We start from the raw sequence: 26,241 nt of genomic DNA, 5'->3' as shown, positions 1-26,241 counted from the left end.
TAAAACCTTGCTGAGGACCTTCTTTATGCATCTGCTTCTACCTCCAGATTTACGTTCATATTCCGATGTGGGAAAGATGCAGGTCCACAATAAATAAGTGCTATTTGAAGAGTTTTAAAAGATACTTTAAATTTCTAGTTTTTAGGTCATTTTCATCTTCTGCACTTCATTTCATACTCAAACCAATTAAATAAGTGGTAGTTTCATTTTCCTAGTTTTATAAATATATACAAATCTTTGTTTCTAATAGGAACAATTTCTACTTGGGTTGTGACGTACTKGTTAAGATTTAGGGGATGTAGTGAAAAATCTCATCTACTCTAGGTTCGAAACCAGGCCATTCTTGTGGGATTAGTAGGTGCATGTTAGCTGATGCAGAAACTCACAGTTAACCAAACAAACAACTTTCACAATTGTAATTTGAAAACCGGCAAAAACATACCAAATTTGTTGCAAAATCTATATTCATATCGCAAAGATGAGAAAAGGTTGCCAAATTACACACAAACAAGAAGAGATAACATTCATTCTTATTCCCATTTCTCATCCGTYTCTTAGGGCAAGTTTGAATTTGGACTTGAAATCACTTGAATTTAAATGAAATCGTATAAACATTGTATTTAGAAATCTCATGAGATAGTTGGTATTTCGCTGCATTTGTTTGTAACARTAATTTAGAAAACGTCAAAAACATTCAATTTGCAATTTGATTTGAGACAAGAATACTTTTGACAGCCATGGCCATTGATGTTGAGCTGATGATGACATGCTTCTGCTTACAATTTTCATCTTTACCACTTCCTAAATTTCCACAATCAGCAAGATTCATAACTTTTATAGGGTGAGATAGGTCGTAGAAGTGGAGGTGATAACGTACTTGAAAGGGAAGGATATGCTGGATTTTCRTTGGGACTTGTTGCTTTTGGTATGTTGTTGTATCAGCCACACTTTGTGGAAGTCRTAATTGTTTCTAACCATGTACTCTCTAATTGAAGGTCGTGGCCTAGATGCGATTGGTTTTATGGATACGTTACTTGAGCGGTTGTTCCAATATGCCGGCGGCAAAGAGATTCACAATCTAACTGCCGTTTGAATCTGTTCACCACATTTCTACAGGATTTCGGCTATTTGTACTATATTTTTGAAAGATGCATGGTATTAGGAGCTCATGTGGATGACTTTGTTGCTTTGGCTTTCCTCAGGAAAGGTCCATTTTCTCCAACACATCGATAGATGATCACAATCGTGGTTCTGGGCAGGTTGTGCGTTACCAAATTTAGAGCATCTTTTGGGTAGAAAGTTTTAAAAAAAAATGTTTTTTACTTATATAAAAGAGAGAATATTTAATGAGGACCCATCCACCAGTTTTGACATACGGCATCCGCCCCTGCTAGGAAGAGCCGTAAGAGTAAGCGTTCAGGTTCCCTTACCATGGTCCACTTACTGAGGGATATAAAGGAAGGACTAAGGGCCAAAGCAAGTGATCCTAGCCAGTTTGATATGTCGAAATCAATTAAGGGGCTGTTTACCCAACTCCTACTAGTTAAATTATTATCGGGTGTCACTTACCTTACCGATGAGCATGACAAAGATCGAAAATTTTGCCTAGTTAGAGGCATAGAAGGACATAGTCTTAGCGGGTGAGGGAGAAGACTCTTACCCAGTATGAAGGTAAAAGATGCTTACCACAATCCACTTTGATGACTAAGAATGTTGCTTGATAAGGTAAATGAGAGTGATAACTTTTGTCAATAAGCATTTTCTAAACGACCCCAAAGTTCACAATCAGAGTGACAAAAGGTGCTTTTTTCTAGGCATATTCTGGTTAGTCGCTGAGAATCCAAACGTAAAAAACTGCCACTAATCAATACAACAGATGACTGATGACTTGATTATTGGTATAAGAATCGGTCTAACACAGTTTAAAATCAGAGCTCGGTTAGATAGGAATCAATTAAAAAACGTTTTCTAACACCATAATAATTGAAACTGTAAATTGTAGGAGGCATTCACAAAAATGAACAACTCTCCAAAAATAAGCGTTTGTCACTTGATACAACAAACACACAGTATTCTTTAGTAAAAGGCGAAGGAATAGTTTGCTTTGTGTTCATTGCATGGCTGCGTGATTTCAGAACTTTGTTAAGCATCTTCTTTATGCATCTGCTTCTACCTCCACAGTTGCATACATATTGCGATGTGGGTAAGCTACAAGTCCACAATAAATCAGTGCTATTTGAAGAGTTCAAACAGATGCTTTAAATTTCTAGGTTTTTAGGATCATTTTCATCTTCTGCACTTCATTTCACACTCATAAACCAATTAAACAAGTGGTAGTTTCATTTTCCTAGTTTTATAAATATAGATAAATCTTTGTTTCTAATAGGAACAATTTCAACTTGGGTTGTGACGTACTGGTTAAGATTTAGGGGATGTAATGAAAAATCTCATCTAAACCAGGCCATTCTTGTAGATTTAGTAGGTGCGTAGCTGATGTAGAAACTCACAGTTAACCAAACAAACAACTTTCACAAATTGTAATATGAAAACAAGAAAAACATACCAAAGTTGTTGCAATATCTAAATTCATATCGCAAAGATGAGAAAAGGTTGCCAAATTTACACACAAACAAGAAGAGATAACGTTTCATTTGAATTTCCGTTTCTTATCCGTCTCAACCAAACACTCTCTTAGGGCCACTTTGGTTTTCGGAATTTGGACTTGAAATCACTTGAATTTCAATGAAATCGTATTAACATTGTATTTAGAAATATCATGAGATAGTTGGTATTTCATTGGATTTGTTTGTAATAATAATTTAGAATTCGTCAAAAACATTCAATTTGTAATAATTAAGTGATAAAAATTAATTTAATTATTTTAATAGTTATTTATAATTTGTTTTTAAAAACTATTTGGATTTCAAATCCTACAAATCAGACACACTAAAGGTTCTAAATTCTTCCAATTCCAACCTTACAAGAAATCTAAGGGGACGGTTGTTTCAAAGAATGTTTTTTTGAAGGAATGGAATAATTAGAATGAAATTTGACCATCCATTTTGTTGACATGAATTGGAATAGAATCTATTAAAAGATTAAAATCTATCTGTATTAGTTGACAAAATGTAGCTTCGAAATTGGAATGATATAACGATAAACGACCAAAATAGACTTTTTATTATATTTTTTGTAATTTATTTTTAAGTTATAAATATATTAAAATATCAAGTTATTATAAAGTTATTTCTAAAACAGCAAGTTCTTTTATTATGTCCACCCCTTCTCTCTCTCTAAAAAAAAGTCCAAAAGGGCTTTATATCTAATTCTTTCTACCACATTCAGAGTTTTTTGGGTTTGGGTTTGGGTTTGCAAGTCAAAGAAAACAAATATGAGGAAGAAGGAGGGAGGGTTGTTTTCCAAACACTTATTTGGTAAAAAATAAAAAAACTTATCAAGTCATATTATTTTGTCGGATGAATATAGCAAAGATTAAGAATCTTATCTAGTAAAAAGCGAAGACAAGGAATGAAAGTCTTACCCAGTAAGTGAGTGCGATGACTTTTACCATGGTTAGTGCTTACCGGATAATTTGTGATATACGATACCATTTTGGTGGACTAAAATATTACCTTATAATTAAATGATAGTGTTGAATTTTGCCTGTAAGCATTTACCCGGGTGAGTGTTTTGTAAACAGCCCCAAAAATAATTTTTAGTGTTTGGGTGTTGCAGATGAGGAACACGAAGACAACAATATTGAGATGAGGGTATCTCAGTGAGAAGAGAGCAGTTTGCGAGAAGGTTGTTGCAGGTCATGAAAGGGTTGCAAACTGTGGTTTAGGTTGAGAGGAGAATGGAACGACCAAATTCATGAATGTATGGGATCCAATTCTATTCATATGTAAACCAAATGTCCTTAGATTTTGTTAGAACCAAATGCCTCATAAAACCCACAAAAACATTCTATCAAACTAAATGCTCCCCAAAAAACATTCTATCAAACCAAATGTCTACTTAGAGTTCAAGAATACTCACAGACACAAGGATTTTTTTTGGTAGTTATACAGTTTTTGATACATATTTTTATCTTTGGATGTCTCTTGTTTATCCATTTTATATACAAATTATTGTACATAAGAAAAATGAAAGACTTTGAAATTGGGTAGAAGCCGCACGAATGGAAGCCTCCACTGTCACTAATTATGACGTAGGCTCGACCACTTGAACTGGCCTTAGACAAGCACCCCTCTAAAGTACAATGGAGTTCCCCAGCCTAAACCATAGGTAATTAAGTATGAAATTGTAACACACTCTTCTTAAATACCTTTGCTTTGGCCTAATGTTTCATTATGACACCAATATGGAATGAAATGGTGAGCTTATACATCCTAACAATACACCTACTTGTAGTTTTAACTTATATGGGAATTGTATTTATTTGTTAAATAATGCATTTTAAAGTTCCAATTTTTTTGTTTTTGTATCCAATGATGCCAAACAATAAAAAAACTAATGCATTATAAAATACCAAATGAAATAGATTATTAAATACAAGAAATAATTTAGACTTTGACAATGGATAGAGGCCGCGCGAACGCAGGCCTCCGCTGCCACAAATTATGACGTAGGCTCGACCACTTGGGCCGACCTTAGACGGGCACCCCTCCAAAGTGCAATGGAGGTCACCAACCTAGACCATGAGCCTTATTGATCACCCATTGATCCCGTCCAGGTAAGTATGTAATAAGTTGTTCAACACTTTTCTTAAATAACCTTTGATGTGGCTTCAGGTTTCATTCTAATACCAATGTGGGATGAAATGGAGAGCTTCTGCACCCTAAACATTTATATATGGAAAATAAACAAACATGTAGAATTTTCACTATTTCTTAGATTTCTAGACTCGGTTCGATTAAATGAGATGACTGGGATCTTTCATCCACATCTTTTTCCATCAGAAACATTTTATCTGTATTATATTATAGAACATTTGATAAAAACTCTTAAAAAATCATTTTTTATGCATAGAACACTGTTAAATGATTCATATTACTTAAAATTTAATATTATAAGTAATTGACAACTTATTGCAGTTTCGTATTGGAATTCGTGTAACTAACTACAGATAAACATAATTAAATATATGATAAATATCTCATTTTAGATATAAAAAATCTAAAATATAATTAAAAATGATAATATTAATTGAGTTATACCATAATACTAGATTATTATCGTTATAAAAGATTGTATTATTAAACCAAGAATTAATTACTTCATTAACCTAAATTAATATTAAAGAAATTACAAACAAAACGAGAATTTTTAAATAGTTAATTTTGATACTAATAATTTTTTTATGATATCTACAAAAATATATTTTATTCAAAAATAAAAAATTGATGTTTTTTTAAAAACCATATAAAACCATATTATAGACAATTACAAATAATAAAACAAAATATTAAAATTGAAATATATCTCGTTGTATTATACAAGTATCCTTCTAATAATACTTTAAATTTCTAGACCCAATTCGAATGAATGGGACATTTATTTTACATATTTTTCATCAAGAACATGTTATAGAAGACAACACAACTAGACTTAGACTAAGAAATTGGGTAGAGGCCGCGCGAACGCAGGCCCCCGCTGTCACAAATTATGACGTAGGCTCAACCACTTGGGTCGACCTTAGGCAGGCACCCCTCCTAAGTGCAATGGAGGTCACCAACCTAGACCATAGGCCTTAATGATCACCCATTGATCTCGTCCAGGTAAGTATGTTTTAAGTTGTACAACACGTCTCTTAAATAACCTTCGTTGTGGCTTTAGGTTTCATTCCTACACCAATGTGGGATGAAATGAAGAGCTCCTGCACCCTAACAATTTACCCACAAACAACACAACCTCAACCTCCAGATTCTTATCCAGTAAGAGTCTTCCCGGCAAATGAAGGTGACGACTCTTACCCGATTAGCGCTTACCAGATAAATTTTACCCAGTAAGTTAAGTAATAATGTTGAATCTTATCGGTGAGCGTTTACCAGGTAAGGTAAGTCTTGGGGTAAACGGGCATTTCAAATTCATAAATCATTGGGTTAACAAAGCAAAAACAACATACAAAAGTTGCAAAATCTATATTCATATTGCAAGATAAGAAAAAGTTGCCAAATTTACACACAAACAGGAACAGATAACAACACTTCAAAGCTAATTTGAAGTAGAAAAAAGGAAAAGATATATAAAAACAAAAGGATTAATTAATCTTGTGGTGAGAAGTATATGATCAAGGAGGAGGAGAAAGAGGATGAGCACTTGTTCTTAACTGTCTCTTCACTCATTCTTCAGACCTCAGTTTTAACCCCTAAAAACTCATGTACCTTCCATTAGATACATCTTTTGGTCTGTTTCGATCGTTGGCCGGATTCAGACCAATTTGTAGCTCATAACAGAGACCTTCGCCGGAGAATTGGTATGAATGTAAACAAACTCTATGCTTTTTCCGGCGGGTAGAGAGCTAACCCATGCCGGAAACCCGTAGGAACCGCCGGCTTGCTTTGTTAGACCCCATAACGGACCGTAGAGCTTTGTTACCGAAAGGTTAAGGTTCTTGATGGTCTTGTTTGATTTGTTATTTACTGTAACCGAGTATCTGTAGTAGGTTTTTCCATTGGCTACCCATGAACTTGAAGTCTTCTGTGCAATTGCAATCAAACCTAAATATGGGATTTTGAGTCAGATTTCATTTGCAGTCTATGCAAATTCTAAATACCCATTTGAAAGATCTAATAAGTCGGGCCGTTTACCAAACGCTTATCCGGGTAAGCGCTTACCAAGTCGCATTATCTTACTGAATCAACATTGTAAGGACCAAGAATCTTACCCGGTAAGAGCTAAGGCAAGGACTGAGAGTCTTACCCTGTAAGGGACAACGATGACTCCTACCACGGTTAGCACTTACCGGTTCAAAAAATTTCAAGGTTGTTATCAAGATTTACCTGCAGATGGGGTTACTTTAGCTTCTGGAGTGGGCTTTATTTGAGCAGCAGTGGGCTTACGAAAAGGAATTTCAACTGCAAAAAAGAGGTTGAAAAATTAAAGAAAACACTACGAAAATCAATAAAATAGGTTTTACAAGACATAAAAAATGTCTAAATGTCGTAATAGACTGATTTATAGGACCAAACAATTATCCGTTCTATGTATATGTGTTACAATTAGTTATCAAGACGCTTTTGGGTATCCTAACAAGTTTTTTAGAACATTTTTTAAATAAAACGTTCTATTAGTCTTTTTATATGACTTTAGTGTTCCCAAAATAAGTGTTCACATTTCTATTTTAGTTTGTCCCAAATAAATGTCTATTTTCAAAAGTTAGTGTCCAATTTTCCATTTTACCTTTGATTATAAAATAGAGAAAATTTATCTCTCTATTATTAAAGGTAAAACTGTCATTTAGTTAACTAAAAAAATGCAATAATTCCACATTCCTAAAACTACATAACTTTTTCATCGTGGACATTCATTTTGGGACGGAGAGTTATAATTTATAAAACAGTCTATTAGGACATTTAGACATTTTAGCATCAAATAAAACTGATTTTGTTGCAGTGAATGCTGATTCAAATGGGAATTAAATTACTAATGTTAGTATGTTACCTGGAAGAAGCTGGTTGTAACCACCATGGCCAGCATGTAGTCTAGCCAAGACTCCAAGAAGAGGGGCATTGTTATATGTAGCAGGCTCGGTTTGCTGAAAATTCCCTCTTTCGTCAGCGAAATTGTCATACGCATCGGGCCCACCAACAATCGCCCCCGTTAGGAGATTCGGGTCACGTGCTTTTCGGCTATACCATGTAGCATAACCACCTCGGCAGCTAACGAATGAAGGGTTAACCTTAATCGATACAATCGATGAACCTCTATGGTGCACTTGTTGAGGGTAGTTGTTCCCATATCCAACCATATAACTTGTTGCTCTTGGGTTGTCTCCAAGAATATAATCCACCTACAAAAACACCCGAAACCGGGCCAAAATGTTAGGTTTTGATTACTTCCACTACGACAAAATTGATTTTATAGGATGCCTAAAATGTAGAAGCAACCACAAGGATGGTGCCCGATTGATTTGAACTTGGGATCCAAAGGTCAAAACTCAAAAGTGCCTGAAAGTCTCATGTTCGAATCCAATGAGGAATAAAAATCCCCTTATGACCATGGAGTTTCAAATCCGATGCTTTGGACTACCCGCGAAGTGGGTGGTCACCTTAGGATTAGTTGCCTCGCATAGCGGGTTAGATATACAGGTTAATAAAGAAAATATAGAAGCAACCTAAAAAATTACATTATAAGACCAAACCAAAAAGCGTCACATCTGAAAACTGTTACAATAGGTTTATAAGATGTTTTAATCGTTTTAACAAGTTTTTAGAGCGCTTCTAAAATAAAATGTCGTATTAACTATTTTAAACGACGCTATTGAAAAAGTGTCCTATAAACCTATAAGAGGACGGGGTATATAAGACACTTCTCAAAGTGTCCTATAAAATAGCTAATAGGACACTTTTGAAAGTGTCATAAAAAAACTTGTTAAAACGCCTAAAAGTATCCTATAAACCTATTGTAACGCTTTAGATATGACACTTTACAGTTTGGTCATATAAATCGAAGTTCTATAAAGCATTATATTAGAACACATAGACAATCGAGGCATCTTATAAAGCTAATTTGTTGTAGTGTTCCCTTATTTAGCCATGTTCAGATCATGGGCATTTCGTGTTTTCGGGTAAAATCGTCATTTGAACATGTTTCTCGAATCTAGAATAGTTTAAGATAGCTACAGTGACTCTAGGAACTCAAAATGTACACTTTGTGTTTAATTACCTGAGATTTGGCAAATGCTAGAAGCTTGGGTGGGGTGACGGTGCCGGAAGAACAATGTAAGTTTCTCCGGGCGGAAGTCAAGTAATCGGCATAGACGGTTAGGAGGAAAGATGCACTTGTGACAAACTGCAAATTGTTCCATCGTTGCCGGAAAATGAGGCCTCCAGGAGTCTTTTGAACATTGTGACTACCCTTGCCAAGGCATGAACACATGAAAAACTCGGCCTTTTCTTGGTACTTTCCGAACACCCGGCCGTGTCCACGGGCTTTTCCGCCCATTAGAAACTGCATAACGTCAACCACAATACAAAAACTTTAGATACAACACTACATAATTAACTAGGGATGCACAAATCTCGGGCTTTTTTGGGCTTTGGTCCAGAACTTTTAAGCCCGTTTTTAGTAAGCAAAAGAAAGAGTATAGGTTTTTTTTTGGAGGTCGGGCCTTAGGTATGAAAATAGGCTCGATTGAGCTTTTGAAAAAAAACTACGCCTAATTGGGCTTTTTGGATCGAGCTTCGGGCCTTTTGTACATCTCGACAATCTTTTGGTCCGGTGATTATACTATATAAACATTCGAGAGATATTTGACCTTTGCAACAAGTGTTTGAACACCAGCATACTTAACATCCCAACCGAACTCGGTCATGGCCCAACCGGTCCCACCGAGGGCATCACCGTTTCTAGCGAGGTAGTTCAAGTAGTACTGATTGTTTGTTGCCTTGTACAACCAAGCAGCTCCCCACAGTAATTCATCCTACAAAAACAAAATTATTAAATATAAGGATAAAAATAGAGAACCATACGAGAAGTCGATCAATTTTTTAAAAATGCAAAAAGAAAATCAAATTACATTTAATTAAAAAGTAAAATCATATCTGATACAACATGTTCAAAACTGGTCTACACAATGACCAATCAGAACATGTTTGTATCCCATGTTATCTTATTGTAAATCAGCACGAACAGATGAAAAATTGGTTGTTAGAAGGGATTGTGATCACATACCGCGTATCCACTGACAGATCGGTAGTACTTCTGGGCCACAGTGATGCTACTGTCATATTTGCCCCTGTATTTGTCCGCAAAATCGAAGAGCTGAAAAGATAAATAGATGAAATTAGTGAAACGCTGTAGGGGCAAAATCGGAATGTAACGTAAAAGAGTGATATAATACGAGTAGGTGCGTCGTGTATCCACCCACAGCCTATGGTACCACGTGGCTAACGTTTTGCTTATTGAATCTACTAGATTTGATCAGACGGGTGAGATCTGTGATCCCAGCAAATCTCTACGGTGAGTACACACATTATTCGTGATGAACATCCTAACTTCCGTGATCCAACATGTGCGCCAACATTTCCTTTTATATCAAAATTACAAGCAAGACATACTTAACCTATGGTGTTTAAAATAATTCTGAGATATTTATTTACGGACAAAATTATCAGATTAATTTTATAAAAAAAACTGATTATTAAATTACATAATTATTCCTATATTAACTTGAATAATTATTTGATTTTAATTATGAAATCTCCGTCCTAATTTATAGATATATTGGGATGACATGTTTGAAAAAAACTTGGTTTTCTGCATAAAGTTCAGTCCTCGAAACTGATTGAATAAGTCATTTTTATATCATTAAGTCACTATAAACAATCATGTATAGTTGATCGAATAAGTTGTGAGTCTTATTAAATTACTAATAAACAACCTCTTATTTTAAGACGGAAATGATTGTATGAAAATATCTATCATTTGATGAATTTTTTTAACGACCACTAAAAAAAAGACCAAATCCAGATATTTTTACAAACTATAACAACCATCTTGTAATTTTAAAACTATAAGAAAGCACATTGTTTCATTGTAGTTTACTCTAGTAAATAATACCATCTGTACAGCATGCATAGATACTTGTACATTACTAGAAGACAAATCAACAACGCAATAATACTTCTTCCAAAATGGAGTCACAAAAGTAATCAGTGAAGAAGTGTATCTGCGCATTATAAATGCTGTTGCTAACTTACTCTGGCAACAACCAGCTTGACAGTGTGAAAAGCCTAACTTCAACTGCTTTGCTAACATACGCCCAACTTAATGAGATTCTATTTTTGCCAAAAAGAAGTTGACCCACTGACACATTAGCTATTAAATGTGCCATAAAAGACCCTAACAGTACTTACTTCAACTGCATTAATTAATAACCTTAAATGGTTAATCTCTAATAACAACTTTAACGGTTATGTTATTTTAGATAATAAAAATATTCAAATATATTTATATCTATACTATATTATAAAACATTTGATAAATACTTTTAAAACAATTTTTTATGAATGAAGTATTGTGTATTAATGCATATTACTTAAAATACAATATTACAAGTAAATAATGTGTAAATACAACTTATTAAAGTTCTATTTTTGAATTCGTATAACTATCTGTAAATAAACATAATCAAATACTGGATAAATATTTCATTTTAAATATAAAAAATCTAAAATATAATTAAAATAATCATTGGGTTCTAACAAAATAGTTAATTATTATCTTTATAAAAAAATTATATTGTTAAACCGAAAATAAATTACTTTGTTATTAAATATAAATTAAATTATAATAAAAAATTAAATTAAAAAAGTTACACCAAAAATGAGAACTATTAAATAGTTAATTTGATACCAATATCGATTTATTTACTTTAATTTTTTATGTTATCTTTAAATTTATATTTCATTCAAAAATAAAAACATTATCGTTTTCTCAAAACCACATAAAATCGTACTAGTTGTGTACCCACGCAATGCGGGGGGAGCCATGAATTTTAACGATTTTGAAGTTCCACTGGTTTTATAAGATAAGATTTAACGATGATATAGGTTACACTTAGTCTTTACATATTAATACAATTTGAATAAATAAGAGTTATGGTTCCAATTACAGACTATCGATGCAAAAAATTGTATGACGGATTAAAATCCAATATATTAAAAATCCAACATATTTAAACGACTCCACAAATGTATTCGTTTTACATCAAGAGCAAAGAACCAAGAAACTTGAGTTTTAAGATAAACACTCAAAACCAATAAAGAAAACTACAAATTTGACAGATCATAAGCTATGAAAAGACAAAAAAGATGGGGTTTAGAATGAAATTTCAACTGCTTACCATCTTTCTTGTCCAGAAACTCATATTAAGGTTGAATTAATACATATATATATTTCAAAAAACCCAAGAACATATTAATTCAAAACATATTATACAGTGCAATTTGGACAGCCTAATCCCAAAATATGTAGTATATATATAAATAAATAACTATAAAAGTATAAATCGTAAATATTAAAAATATTTTGTCACAATATATATAATATATAATAATATAATTAAGTCAAAAACTATTTAATATTGGACTCATTTCGAAGATATTAACGAGACGATTATAATGGTGTAACTTGTTAAAATAAAGATGTATTTTTTAAACATGTTTTAATTGATATATGATTATTTATGTTAATTTGATAAATGTTTAAATGAAACATTTAAAAGTAAAGGACGTAAAGTAAATTAATTAATTAATTATAGGGGTATAAAGTGTAAATTTAAAATTATAATTTTAAAAAAATCGGTTATGAGAGTGTGAGTGTATGTGAGGAGAGGAGGTGGTGAAAAAGTGAAAAAGTGAATATAAATGATATTTTGATCATTTAAAATTTTAAGACTTTAAGACTTTTACTAAATTTATTTTATAAAATAGTATAGATTATATCAATAGAGATAAAAAAATAAAAATTAAACATCAAAATCAAGATTTATCTTCGCTACATTCTAAGAAAAAAAACACCCTGTTTTTACTAACGTGCATCACAGTGACCACAAATCAATTTTAAGCCACACCAGTGACCCAACTGTCTTGTTACTTCAACCACTTTGCTAGCATACATCCATCTTTGCTAGCGTGCACCCTGCCTACGTATCTATTTCAATTGCTTTGCTAACATACGCCTATCTTTGCTAGCGTGCACCCTGCCTATGTATCTACTTCAATTGCACCATGGTTTAAGTGATTTTTAGTTACGTCTGTGTTATTGTGAGTCGTTTCACTGACCTGGTAGGCATGGGTGAGGAGCTCTCTGGAGTAAGCAGGGTTGTAGCGGCGGAAGACGATGGAGGCGGCGGCCATGGCAGCAGCGGTTTCTCCTGCGAGGTCCGAACCAGGGTTATTTTGGTCAATTCTATAAGCATTTCTTGAAGTGGTCATATCCTCAGGCCTTTGCCAACAATAGTGGTCAGTATTACCATCTCCAACCTGTAACAATCCACAGCAATCAATCAACATCCTCCAAATCCTGTTTAGAAGACATGCATTTTGAACAATTCTCACCCCCAAAAACCAAATCACATCTTAAAAGCACAATTTAGAGACCAAAACTAGTTAGTGGGTCCCACCATTAATCCTATATATATATATATATATAAAAATCAAGAATTGTACCTCTCCATAAAGAACATGGGGTTGAGGGTGAGCTTTAATGAGGTAATCAGTGCCCCATTTGATAGCATCCATGGCATGACCAAGTTCACCACTTGAAGCCATTTGCTTCCCATATTCTATTATGCTCCAAGACATCATTGTCACTGTAAACGCCATTGGCAACCCAAACTTCACATTATCCCCTGCATCATAGTACCCACCTACAAGATTCACCTTCAAACCAAAAATTCACCATCAAGATTTCAACCTTTTTTTTTCAAGAAAACTTGTGGGTTTCATCTTAAATTGAGTTTAAAGAAATACCCAAATCATGGTTTTTTGTAAAAACAATTGAAATTAAATTACCCCATTTGCTTTGCCATCAAAAAGACCAGAATTCCCTCTCCATTTGACTCTTTGGCTACCAGGGAGATAACCAGATCTTTGAGCTTCAAAGAAGAGAATGCTTTTGCTGAGAGCTTGGCCATAGTTATGTCCACCTGCTAAAGCCAAAGGTACAAGCCCTATAAGCAGAAACAGAGTAGTTGCCATTGAATAGAGTTTCATGAAATCCTCCATTGGAAATCAACTGAAATGGCAATGTTGGTCTGGTTTATCAGTCTAAATTCCTGATAAACCAATTTTAGAGAGAGAGAGAGAGAGAGAGAGAGGGTGGGGAAGAAAGTGGAGTAAAGGGTTGATATATATGGAGGAGATGAAAAGGAAGGTGTCAAGGCTTTAGAAATGGGCAGGTTGTAATAAATGATGTTTTTTTGAACTAAGTTTTTTTTATTTAAGCAATTTTTTAATAAGAAATAGATAAATATTTGAGAAAATGAAAGAAGGGATTTTGTAATTATGAAGGTTGAGAAAAGAGACCATGTAGTTACTTGGAAGGATCCTAGTTTGGGTGAGAAGTAAGGGCTTTCTTTTTGTGAATATGGGTTGTTTACATTTATATACATATCCATCCATACACTGTATACAACATTAAATCCTATTAAGGCTGACTGACCATAGTTTGTTCGGATCGATTGAAAGTTTCAACATCCAATTTGGATCGGTCGGTTCACAAATGACAATCTAGAACCGACCAAAATCGAACCAAACCAGTCAACATCCAATTATCCATCTAATGAATTAATCATCCAATGACTATCCAATTGTCCATCCAACTATTATCCAATTAATTTATTTTCAAATTACTTAAATAAGAATTTGTTTTATATGAGACTTTGAATTTTTAACTTCTCTTGTGTTGGTTTTAACACATATTAAAAGTGATTAATTAATTTGTATCATTGTTAGATAATTGGATTTAATTAACACATTGGATGGATCTAATCCCATCGAACCATCCATTGGATATCCAATAAAAGTATCCAATTGATGGAATCGAACCAATCCAATCTTACATATTAAAAGTGATTAATTAATTTATACCATTGTTAGATAATTGGATTGAATTAACACATTAGATGGATCCAATCCATCAGATTGTCCATTGGATATCCGATGGATATCCAATGGATGGAACCGAACAAATCCAATCTTCCATTTGATTGGATTGGATCGGTTATCCAATGTTAATCGGATCGGATCGGTTGGCAAAATCCAACATCCAAGGGATGATTGGATCGATTCGATTCCCCTGGCCTCACATCCAATGGATGTCAACCGATGAACATGCATAAATCCTATTCTTTTGTAAACCTAATAATTCATATATATTTATAAAACAATTTTCATGAGTTTAAAGATTCAGCGTTTATACAATGTTGTTTCATATATGAAACGTCGACGCTATTTTGTTCACATAAAAAACATTTCATATATAAAAAAACACGTGTGAATCAAGCTGTACAAAGTCTGGATTTTCACACATATTGTTTCATATGTGAAACAACATATGAAAACTGGTATTTTAAGTTCGTAGATGATTATATGCCTATGTACATGTTGTTATTAGTCCCATATATTGATGTTAATATAATATTATACATTTATGATATATCTAAAACTAATATAAGAGTCAAAAGTTGTTTCCGATGCATTTAGTTATAATTTCTACATATGTTGTTTATCATTTTAACTAATTTCGTCAACCAGAACAACAACAGTGTTAAAAAGTTTTTAAAATCAGTATCTCCAAGAAATTAAAACTTATAACAATTATACAATACAACTAAGTAACAAGTTACTTTATAATGTTTTCTATATTTATTGTAAAAACATTTCGGCATAATGCTTTTATTTATTGGACAATGTTCGTCACCATCCCGAAACACATTCGAGATTGAAAACATTTCTATTTATAGACAATTATTTCATATATTCGATCATTAACCAAAATACGTTGTTAAAGTCTATGTTAATCAGACGTTAATTAACATACTCTGGTTGAAATGTGATCAAAATAGAAACATTTGGAAGTTCATTACATTAATAGAAAAATGAGATTTTTTTATCAACCCGCTAAGCAAACTGACTAATCCTATAACGACCAGCTGCTTTGCTAGTATCCAGAGTCACCGCATTTAAACCTATGTGGTCAGAAGAGGATTTTTATTTTCTCCTTCAATTTGAACCTGGAACCTCCATGCCCTTTTGACATTTGGAGCCTGAGATCAAACCAATCAGACATCACTCTTGTGGTTGAAAAATGAGATTTATCGTTACAAAATAGAAACAAGAGAAATTTTGTTACATTTCGTCATTTTAAAGTTATAATTTTCGGGAATCATTACAAGACTGGTTTACAAATCGAAATACTGTTTTTCAGGAAAAAAAATTATTTAAAAATAAAAGAATCTATAAAACTTTGATATACAAAACAAAATGTATCAAGTATTATTAATAATAATAAAAAATATACATAAACAACACATGAACACAAAACTAATTGTTTGTTTGTTCATGTAAGCACAAAAATTAAATATCAAGTGGTTATTAAAGGGAATTTTGAGTTTCTCTACTTAATGTAGTGTCATATGCCAAAAGTACTATTTAAGGTTTAATTATTGAAAAATATGCCTCTTTTTTTTTCTTTCAAAATACCCCTTCATCCTTTATATTTATTGATCCTCTAATAATATTATAATTTAATATATGACAAATTGCATGAAAAAGTAACGTCACTTTCATTTTAATACATAAGATGTAAAGTTTTAAACATTTAAGTACTCAGGTAAACGGTTGAAGCATTAACCGGTTATCATGCTGATGTGGCAAGTGATATAGTATCCAACTTAATATTATCTGCTGACGTGATTAGTGACATGATTTTTTTAATCTAAAATTAGTTTTGAACCGGTTATCCGAGATACTTATATGTTTAAAATTTTACATCTTAGATATCAAAATAAAAGTTTTGAAAGTACGTTACCTAAAATATAAATCAAAATAAAATACGTTATTTTTTTCATGCAATTTGGCATTTAATATATTTTTAATGTTGTCTAAATATATCACTATCAAAATTTAAAAGTTAATATAATTTTAAATTAATGAAATTGTAACTAGACAATGAATTAAAATAAAATATGAAAACCATTTTGCAAATATCAAAACTTAATAAAAGAAAAAGTGTACGTGAATATTGTTACTTGATATTTATTGTTTTGCTATGGTGCATTTGTCGTAGAGGGCATGGATTGAAAAACATTAAAAAAAAGACCGGCCTATTTCGGATTTTACATAAATACCTTATTTTAGGGTTCAGGTTTGGGTTCATATTTCGGATAATTAAGGTTTTTCACACCCCTAGTTAAAACATTAAACATGAATCTCTGTTATATTCTGTTTTGTTATGTCCAATATACCAAACACACCTTTATATTATATATAATGTTTTTATGTGTTTAAATGAAATGAAGATTAAAAAAATGTAATTACTGTACAAAGCAACTCCCCACCTCAACCCCCACAAAGATTGGCCTAACAAGTTGAACATAAGGTAATCCAACCCTTATATATTCATATCAACCAATCATCAAGCTCTTATCAAGCTACGTGTTATTAGATTTTTTTACAATAGATGGTATAGAGAGTAAGAGGTTGTTTGGTTGGTTTTTCATTAAGTCTTGTATGGATAAAATTGTTTATATAGATTAATCTGTCTGTGTAGATTCAAAAGTTTTTTTTAATGGTTTTTCATAGATAGAATGATCGTATTTTTATATTATGAATGACAGGTTTGGAAAAACTAGGCTTTTTACATAAAGTTAATCATAAAAGCTTACTGAATGAGTCAGTTTCTATATGATTAAACTACTACCAAGTTGATCGAATAAGTTGTAACTCCTAATAAGCTCATTAAGTTGCTAATAAACATAACCTAAAAAAAATATTAAGTTGCTAATAAACATAGCCTAAGGGAAATAAGCTCCTAATAAGCCCCCGTAAAGAATGAAGCTAGTTGACTTGAAAATATTCTTTTACTTTTATTTTTTATCATTTTATTTGTGGAACGTTTTTCTCATTGAATTATTGAAGAACAATTCTTATTATCATCATCATAAGTTTGGAAGAGAGAGTGAAAAAAATGGAGATGAATATTTTCATAACTAATAAAGAAGACAGTTGTGTTTGTCTTTTAAGAAGTGTTGAAGTCTGAAGTCTGGTTTCAATTCTAATCTATAGGAAGTGGTGTTGAAGTCTGAAATCTGGATCAATAAAAATGTTTGTTTTTACGTCCGAAGTCTGAAATCTGAATCGGTTAAACTAGTGCAAAAGTATAAAAGATAAATAGTTTTTTCTAATAAATTTCTTCCAGCCCTCAAAATATGAATCATCTGACAGAGCACGGATAGGTATTTAGAGCTTTTAAGCTCTTATTAAAAAAACGTTCTTAATACCCAAATGTCTGATCAAATCATACTTTAGAGACATTAAAATGTAATTTTTTTTAAAAAATAAACCCTTAGATTTAAAAAAAAATATAAAAAAGTAAACATATTTGTCGTTTGGGAAAGAGGTATACGTGGCAAACGGACAAACGACACGAGGTTGTATCCTCAAAAGAACTGTAAAACATGAAATTTGATACTACTACTAGACTGACGCCGACAATATTCCCTACCACCATTTATTTACCATTTTCACCCATCCTCTTTTTCATTCTTTTCATTTTCATCCTGACACTTTGACCAACCGACACTATGCTCTTTCCATATTTACATTTTACCCCCCTCTACTTCATATCACATGCCAATATAATCCAAATCCATCAATTTATCTACCGTGTTTGTTTTTAGTTGCAAAATTTTGTGTTTTTAAGATGCTCTTTGATTTATTAATTAAAACATAACAAAAAGATGGTTGAAACTTTTTTTTATTTAAGGATAAAATTTAATATATTGATTAACATGTTTTGTTTTATAATATATCTGTTTTATATGTATTCGGTTCACAATGTGAAAATTTTTAATTATATTTTTTGTTTCACAAACATATAAAAAAAGTTTACATTATGAAACAAATATATGTTAATTAATACACTAAATTGAAGTCGTATATATAAAAAAAAACATGTGAAATAGCACATGATATACCAGTTATAAGGTTATCATAATATTATGGTCTTCAAATGTAGGTTCCCCTAGAAGCAAAATTATTACTTTTAATTAGTTATAGGGCAAATTAAATAAAAACCCAAATTTGTTGCAAACCAATTTTCATATGTTGTTTCACATAATGTATTACATATGTGAAAAATATGATGTTTATATAGTGTTGTTTCATATTTGACACATGCATCATTAATTTACGTGTGAAAACACATGAAAATATGTTTCATATATGTAGACACAAACATACAAACACAAAGGAAAAATGTGAAATAATATGAATCATATCCAGGGATGGCCAAAAAACTTGCATACGACGGGGAACCCGATACCCACTCTTGGTTTGACCAGGGATGGGGATACCTTTCATCTCTGACCCCAACCTCGACATTAATTATACATTTCTATGTGTGCGTGTATATATATATATAGAGAGAGAGAGAGAGATGAGCAATCAAATGAAAACCACATTCATTTGTAAAAATCGTATAACCCACCCTCATACGTCGATTTCATTGTTTAATCTTATGAAATTTTTTCATGAAATTGTTTAATCTTGTGAAATTGTTTCATATAATACTTTTTTTGATGAATTTGTTTCATATATGATTATGAAATTGTTTCATATAATATTTAATGAAACTGTTTTATGTATTTCTCTAAAATTAAATAATGAAGATGATAATATCCATGGTTAACACACTTCACAATAAAAATGGTTAATCAACCTCTTATAATTACAAAAAAAAAATGAACAAAATGAAAAAATATGATTGGTTGAATGAAGTTTTCATGGTTTTTACAAATTGAGTGGTTTTTATTTGAACGCTCATATATATATATATATATATATACAATATAGTGAAAACCCCATCAGTATATATAATGTATAAATATAATTAATTTTTCATGATGAAACTTGTTAAAAGAATTATATTATTGATTTGGTTGTTCATGAGAAACTTTTGTTGATATAACGACGTATTCATATAAAACTTCAATTATTAAGTATTGTAATTGATATATTTGTGTTTAAATTACATTTTTTATGTTATCCTTATACAAATGCAACAATTAAATTTGGGTAATTAATGGTTTAGCAATATATGTTGTTTAACATAAAATTGGCATTTATATACATAATATATAAAAACATCATGTAGGAAATTAAACTATGTAAACGGGAAAAAATCTCCGATTCCCCAATGGAGATGGGCACAAGGATTAAATCTTATTCCCCGACGGAGATGGAGATTATGATCCCCGATACCCTGATCCGTTGTCATCTCTAATCATATCTTAAAATAAAACTCATTCAATGATTTTAATTAGTTTTCTCTATGTTTTTGGTTCTCATTTGATTTTCGCTTTATTTACTTTAAATATGATGATTGACTTCATAAATTACTAATACTCGGAGACCATATCAGTTAAGTATTAAGGCACATCCATCTAAATGGGTTTTTTTGTTGGTTTTTCATTAAGTTTTGTATGAATAAAATTGTCTGTGTAAACTAATATGTTTGTACAGATTGGGAAAGTTTTTTCATAAATGAAAGGAACATATTTTCTAATTTGAAAGGACATGTTTGAAAGAAAAAAAAAACTTGACTTTTTGTATAAAGTTTCATTTTTGAAGTTTACTGAATATCTCACTTTTTACACCACCAAACAGTCATGTATATTTGACTGAAAAAACTGTAAGGACCTTAAGCTCATTAAGTTGCTCACAAAAACACAAACCCCCCTGATTGTTACTATTTAAGTACAATCTTGTTGATTCCGTAAAAAGAACAATATATATATATTGTATACAATTTGGTTAATAATATGTTTTAAGACATGTATTTTGAAAAAAGTCCATTAATTAAAATACTCGTCCTTAACCATAAAATATTACTTTCAACTATGCATTATGCAAACAATTTTTTTCATGAACTATTTGGATAATAATATACAAAAAAAGGGTGTAAAGTAGAAAAATGATGAAAGAATGTGGACCACATTGAAAGCTTTGTTTCAACCGCAATCAACCGTTTCCAAAGAAAAGAACAAAAAATCGAAAGGCCTCAAATGCCCTCTTCCTTATTCTCTTTACACTTTACTAAAAGTTGAAAAACACCAATATAACACAATTCACCCCTTCACTTTGTTTTATTTACATTTCAACCCTCATGACTACTGGTTTACCGTACCAAACTTCTTTTATTTTAGAGAAGTTTCATCCTCAGAGGCGTTCCAAATTTTTTTTTGAAGACCTTGTCACATGCAAAACTTTGATTATATTACATAAATGAGATAACATAGTATATATTTATGAAATCTTCAAGATTTACCTGTTCAAAAAAATTACCCAGTAACTTAATCACACAAAATTAAAAAGTCTACTAGATAGAAAAGATTTTCATCATCATATATAAATAAACTCACACATTCTCCTCACATTTTGTGAGGTTTGAACCCTAGACCTCCTAGAAGGTTAAAGACTACGATACCGCTAGGTCAAAAACCCTTTGGTTTCTAGTCATTTTTATAGGTTAAAATAATCCATTTAAACGACTTTATAAAACACAAAGATGTATTTATTCAAAACAAAATCCAGCAACTTAATAACTCAAAATCGAAAAAAAAAAACCCTTAAATATTTTTTATAGACTTTTGTCTCTTTAGGTGGGCATTTTAGTAAATTTGGACCTATCCTTTTGTGTATTGAATATTTTAGGCAAGTTGTGAAAAAGTAGGGGGGTATTGCGTAAGTTGGGAGATATATGATGCCTAGATCGTTGACTTAAAGTTTGACTGCTAATATTTGCTGTCATTCTTGAATTGGATCAGTGGCAGAGCTTGGTATAATATTTAAATACAATTTGTGAAATAAAATGCTTTTAAAAATATATTTGTTTTTTTTTTTTCAAATATTTATTCACAAAATTTTAATGAATAAAAAATAATTAAATATAAAAATTGATATTTTTTGATCTATTTGTAGACCGACATATTATTAGGTTTTGAATTGGTTTTTGTATTTATGATAAAAGAAAGCAACAATTCATTTATTGGATATTTATATTGTTTCTTGAAATTATTAATTGATATAAAATATAATATCATTCTAGCTTTTGTTTTTTTCCGTTATTACCCTTATCATAATTGTTTTTAATAAAATAAAACGCTTTTTTTGAAACTGGTATCGAAATGACCAATGAGTGTTTTTCTCTGTTGTTTACTTTAGTTATTGAGAGTTTCGGGGAAGACCTATGAGGGGCACCTTTTAGGTGTGGGATGCTCGTTTCTCGTTTCTTATTTGGACAAATGATGATTTCTGGCAACCCCAACCTGTCCACACAGGTTCCGATGGCACCTATGTGAGGAAGCATTTTATTGGCTCACTCAATGGTTAAGACTAGCTGGTTGGGGGTGTGAAAGTTGCCCCGTCCCTTTGCTAATTGGGTTGCACGTCCCACCTCTTTGCAATGATCCTTTGCTAACTGAGTTACATGCTAAAGACAATTTCGTTCTTTATTTACATGGGTGTACTGCATTTTCAAAAGATTTAGCAGTTGTTTGAATAATTAATTAACTGCATTTTGATACCTCCATAAGTACGTGTTTAAAAACACAATTTTATATAAATATTTTTGATAAAGATTTATTTACAAACGATCGTAATCAAAAAGCTCAATAAACCTTTCAGTGGGGGACTCGAGCTTTTTCTCAAATGGGTACGCTTTTAAGTTGTGTCAAAGTTGTCCGATATGGTTAACCAAATACTACCGTTTGAAGAGATTTTTAGGTTGATTTCAAGAGACTTTTTCGTTTTTTTAGTTAATTTTCCTTGTAATTTTTTAATATCCCGGTGCACCCCTCAAAGTTTAACAGATGCACCATTCATACCCTAAAAAGATTCTACTTAGAAAAATAAGGTGAACGAGTGTACAAGACCCCACTCGGAGCTTAATTTAAATCGATTGTTTTATATATAATTTAGTTTATTGAGAATGGTCCAAAGGAATGGGATGAGAATTAGGGCTCATCAATTACGCATGCAAAGGCTTCACCACGCTCCGCATGCACCCATAATTGTGTACAATATACAAACTCCATCACCACCATCCTCTTCTTTCTTTTCTTAGGCTTTTCTAAAAGAAGATTTTTAAATATATATGTTTATTTATAATTGTTTATGCATATATCAGTCATAGAAGATATATCTGTATTTATCATCTTTACGCTGTTATAACGAAAAGGAAATAAACTGTAAATCACTTTAGTCCAATTACTAGGGGTGTTCATTGGTTGAAATCCAATAGATTTAGGTGGATCCGATCCCATCCAATCATCTATAGGATGTTGGATTTTGTCATCCGATCCAATCTGATTAACAATGGACATCCGATCCAATCTGATTAACATTGGACATCCGATCTGATCCAAATCCAATTGATGATTGCATCGGATGGTTTACATCCATTGGATGCTACTGTTGGTTATCCATTGGATCAGATTAGATTCCTCCAGTCTTCTAATCTAATACTCAACCAATTAATCCACCATTTTGACCAATTATTCATATATTTTCTTACGTTATTAAAAAACAATGTATATAAATATCAACTAAAAAACAATATCGTAAATTGTTAATAATTATATATAATTATTATTGGATATTAGTTGGATGATAATTGGATTGGATTGGTTCGATCATCCAAGAACCAACGGAATCAATTTGGATGTTGAAATTTTGGATCCGATCCGATCCAAAAACAATTGGATATCCGATTATGGACGATTGGTTCTAATTGAATCAGTCGGTTTAAATTGGACCGGATGACTTTCTGCACACATTTACCAATTACTGCATAAGTTTATTTCAAACACTTTAACAATACGAGCAGATAAATTTTAAGTATTTTGATTGATTAATGAATATAATATTTAAGAATATAATAAGAATGGAAGATTCAAACCCAAAAACCTATGAGATACAAGTCTCAAAAGACTCAAAACACTAACTATGAATCTATTCCTTGGCTTATTTGTTTAGAAATTTATTAGAACCTAAGACTATATATGTATTATTCTGCCTTAAAAGTAGATTTTGTCATCTTGGCCAACAAATGGGACAATACCTCTCTAGTCTACTCCTATATTTACATATCACTCCCTTCTATTTTGCGTTTTTCACCTTTATAACCTTAAATTTTGCACTCCATTAACACCTATTGCGTAGGGCACAACATAATCATTTCTGTTTCTGGGTTTTTTACGGGGAAAAAGGACAAGGCTACGATCTAGGCTCAGACAACCACTCATACGGAAACGATGATCAACAAATAAATTCGAGAATCATAATATTGCCATGTTTATCACCTTATTCTTGAAAACGATGCCCCTTTTTTTGTTGTTGCGGACTTTCACCCAACTAATTATATAGGGACCTGAAGTCAATAGTCAGATAACCCTCTAGCGGCCGTGAAGTGAGTTGAACTGGTGGCCTTTAAAGAGCAAATCTAAGATTTTACCAGTTAAACTATCCCTTAAGGTTGAAACTACGTTCCTTATTGGATTCATTGAGTGGGGAATCTGGATCCTCGCAGCAATAAAACCAATATCACAACATAAAAGCATAAAAGGGAAGTAACCACACATAATCTCCTCATATTTTCTTTCTGCATAATGTTCAGTTTCTTGTCGAAAGCAGATCAAATGGACAAGTTATCTTCGTATATTTTCGAATCTTATCAGATGCCATCAAGACCTTGAATGAGAGCCGACATCATCATTTTCATATTGGCTTCTAGCGTTAAAATAAAAGAACCGGAAAATAAAAGAAGTTGAAAAAAATCAGATATTGGATGTATTATGTTTTGTCTTTGGTTCTTTGAAACCCTCTTTAGTAATCACATGAATTTGTAGCATGCTTTGTCTTCGCATTTTATTTTGGTAAAAATGTGGTCCCATATATATATATATATATATATATATATATATATATATATATATATATATATATAGGGTTGGGTTCACGTGAGACCAGCCTGTTTTCGTGANTATATATATATATATAGGGTTGGGTTCACGTGAGACCAGCCTGTTTTCGTGAGACCTGTGAGACCACATTTTTACACATAACCTTCACAGCAAAAACACAGTGAAGATTTTAAAAAAGTCGAACCTTCACAGCAAAAACACTGTGAAGGTTTTAAAAAGTCACCTTCACAGCATTTTGCTGTGAAGTTTCAAGTGTAAAATGTTGGTCTCACGGGTCTCACGAAAACATGCTGGTCTCACATGATCCCAAGTCTATATATATATATATATATATATATATATCTATATATATATATATATATATTTGTATGGTAAGGGGTTCATTTTATTTATTAAAATTTAAATATATATATTTTAATTTCATTAATAATCAAACTTTTGTTTGTAATGCATGTAAAGAATAAAATTAGCTCTTAACAATTAAAACTTGTTTTTAGGGTTGTATGTTACCTCATTATTTAAGAGTTTCTACATGTTCATTGAAGTTGTTTTGGACTAAGAGGAAGTTTTCTAAGAAATAAATAAATAGATACTGGTTTTAGATTTTACGTTATATTCAGTTTAGTTTGGTTTTTGTTTGTTATTTTGATGCTTGAAGGGAATAATTGATAGAACAAAAGCCAAAACAGTTAAACCTTAATGTATATTAATTCTGTATGTTGAGAAGAAAACAAAAAGTACCAAAGAGCTTTTGGTCTAGCGATATCGTATTTTTTGGCTTCCTAGGAGGTTAGGGGTTCAAACCTTACCAAATGTGAGGAGGGGGTGTTAGTTTATTTGTTTCATTTGTCGTATATAAATATTATATACTTCAAAAAAAATTATATGTGTAAATTGTGCAATGTAATGAAATGTAAAATTTTACTGTAAAACAAGAATGAAAATTTAATATAATTTCTCATTAAAAAAAAAAATCTAAAATTCATGCAATATTATGCCGAATAAGTAAAAGAAACATTTATCATGTATTTGAATGTCTTTATCAGCTGGTTTTTTAGTTAGGGGCCGTTTACCTAAACACTTACTCGGTAAGCACTTAACGGTAAAATTCAACACTATCGCTTATTTATCGGGTAAGATTTTATTCACTAAAACGCATCATAGGTAACAATTTATCCCGGTAAGCGCTAACCATGGTAAGAGCCCTCGCCCTCACTTATCCGGTAAAACTCGATTCTTGCCTTCGCTCTTACCGGGTAAGATTATTAGCCTTTGCTATATTCATCCGGTAAAATAAAGTGACTTGA

General features: G+C 31.8%; 1 protein-coding gene, 1 long non-coding RNA gene, 3 other non-coding genes and 1 pseudogene across 5 annotated transcripts in view; 1 reads left to right on the top strand and 5 right to left on the bottom strand.

Annotated features, from left to right (window-relative positions):
- Nucleotides 1–1,284, top strand: part of LOC112528699 — a 5,144-nt gene extending 3,860 nt beyond the window's left edge. The window contains exons 2-3 of the long non-coding RNA XR_003070832.1: nucleotides 841–925; nucleotides 996–1,284. This is a non-coding gene — a long non-coding RNA (uncharacterized LOC112528699). The remainder of the gene's footprint in view (nucleotides 1–840; nucleotides 926–995) is intronic.
- Nucleotides 1,285–2,005: 721 nt separating this feature from the next.
- On the bottom strand, nucleotides 2,006–2,123 carry LOC112528842. The gene has a single exon (XR_003070861.1). It is a non-coding gene; the product is annotated as a U5 spliceosomal RNA (small nuclear RNA).
- A 2,042-nt stretch (nucleotides 2,124–4,165) lies between these two features.
- On the bottom strand, nucleotides 4,166–4,295 carry LOC112528824 (annotated as a pseudogene).
- Nucleotides 4,296–4,582: 287 nt separating this feature from the next.
- Nucleotides 4,583–4,743, bottom strand: LOC112528818. Its single transcript, XR_003070842.1, has one exon. It is a non-coding gene; the product is annotated as a U1 spliceosomal RNA (small nuclear RNA).
- An 884-nt stretch (nucleotides 4,744–5,627) lies between these two features.
- Nucleotides 5,628–5,788, bottom strand: LOC112528816. Its single transcript, XR_003070841.1, has one exon. It is a non-coding gene; the product is annotated as a U1 spliceosomal RNA (small nuclear RNA).
- Nucleotides 5,789–6,134: 346 nt separating this feature from the next.
- LOC112527405 (endoglucanase 6-like) lies at nucleotides 6,135–13,955 on the bottom strand. Its single transcript, XM_025138040.1, has 9 exons — nucleotides 13,743–13,955; nucleotides 13,398–13,610; nucleotides 13,011–13,211; nucleotides 9,898–9,987; nucleotides 9,482–9,646; nucleotides 8,890–9,174; nucleotides 7,666–8,014; nucleotides 7,005–7,079; nucleotides 6,135–6,722 (listed from the first exon to the last, which is right to left on the bottom strand). Exons 1-9 carry the CDS (start codon nucleotides 13,953–13,955, stop codon nucleotides 6,433–6,435), a joined length of 1,881 nt encoding a protein of 626 aa, XP_024993808.1. The 3' UTR covers nucleotides 6,135–6,432.
- Between the last annotated feature and the right edge of the window lie 12,286 nt (nucleotides 13,956–26,241).

This window comes from Cynara cardunculus (assembly GCF_001531365.2).
Source record: "Cynara cardunculus var. scolymus isolate 2C chromosome LG 15, CcrdV1, whole genome shotgun sequence".
In the NCBI taxonomy this organism is placed as follows: Eukaryota; Viridiplantae; Streptophyta; class Magnoliopsida; order Asterales; family Asteraceae; genus Cynara; species Cynara cardunculus.
The sequence above is the reverse complement of the archived record's forward strand: the minus strand, read 5'-3'. Positions and strand labels throughout refer to the sequence as shown.

Excerpts from the sequence above, each read along its gene's own strand:
- LOC112527405 (XM_025138040.1), bottom strand. The coding sequence starts at position 13,955 with ATGGAGGATTTCATGAAACTCTATTCAATGGCAACTACTCTGTTTCTG. Across the intron at positions 9,647-9,897 it reads GATCTGTCAGTGGATACGCG|GATGAATTACTGTGGGGAGC; the intron begins GTATGTGATCAC and ends TTGTTTTTGTAG. Across the intron at positions 9,175-9,481 it reads TTCAAACACTTGTTGCAAAG|TTTCTAATGGGCGGAAAAGC; the intron begins GTCAAATATCTC and ends GACGTTATGCAG.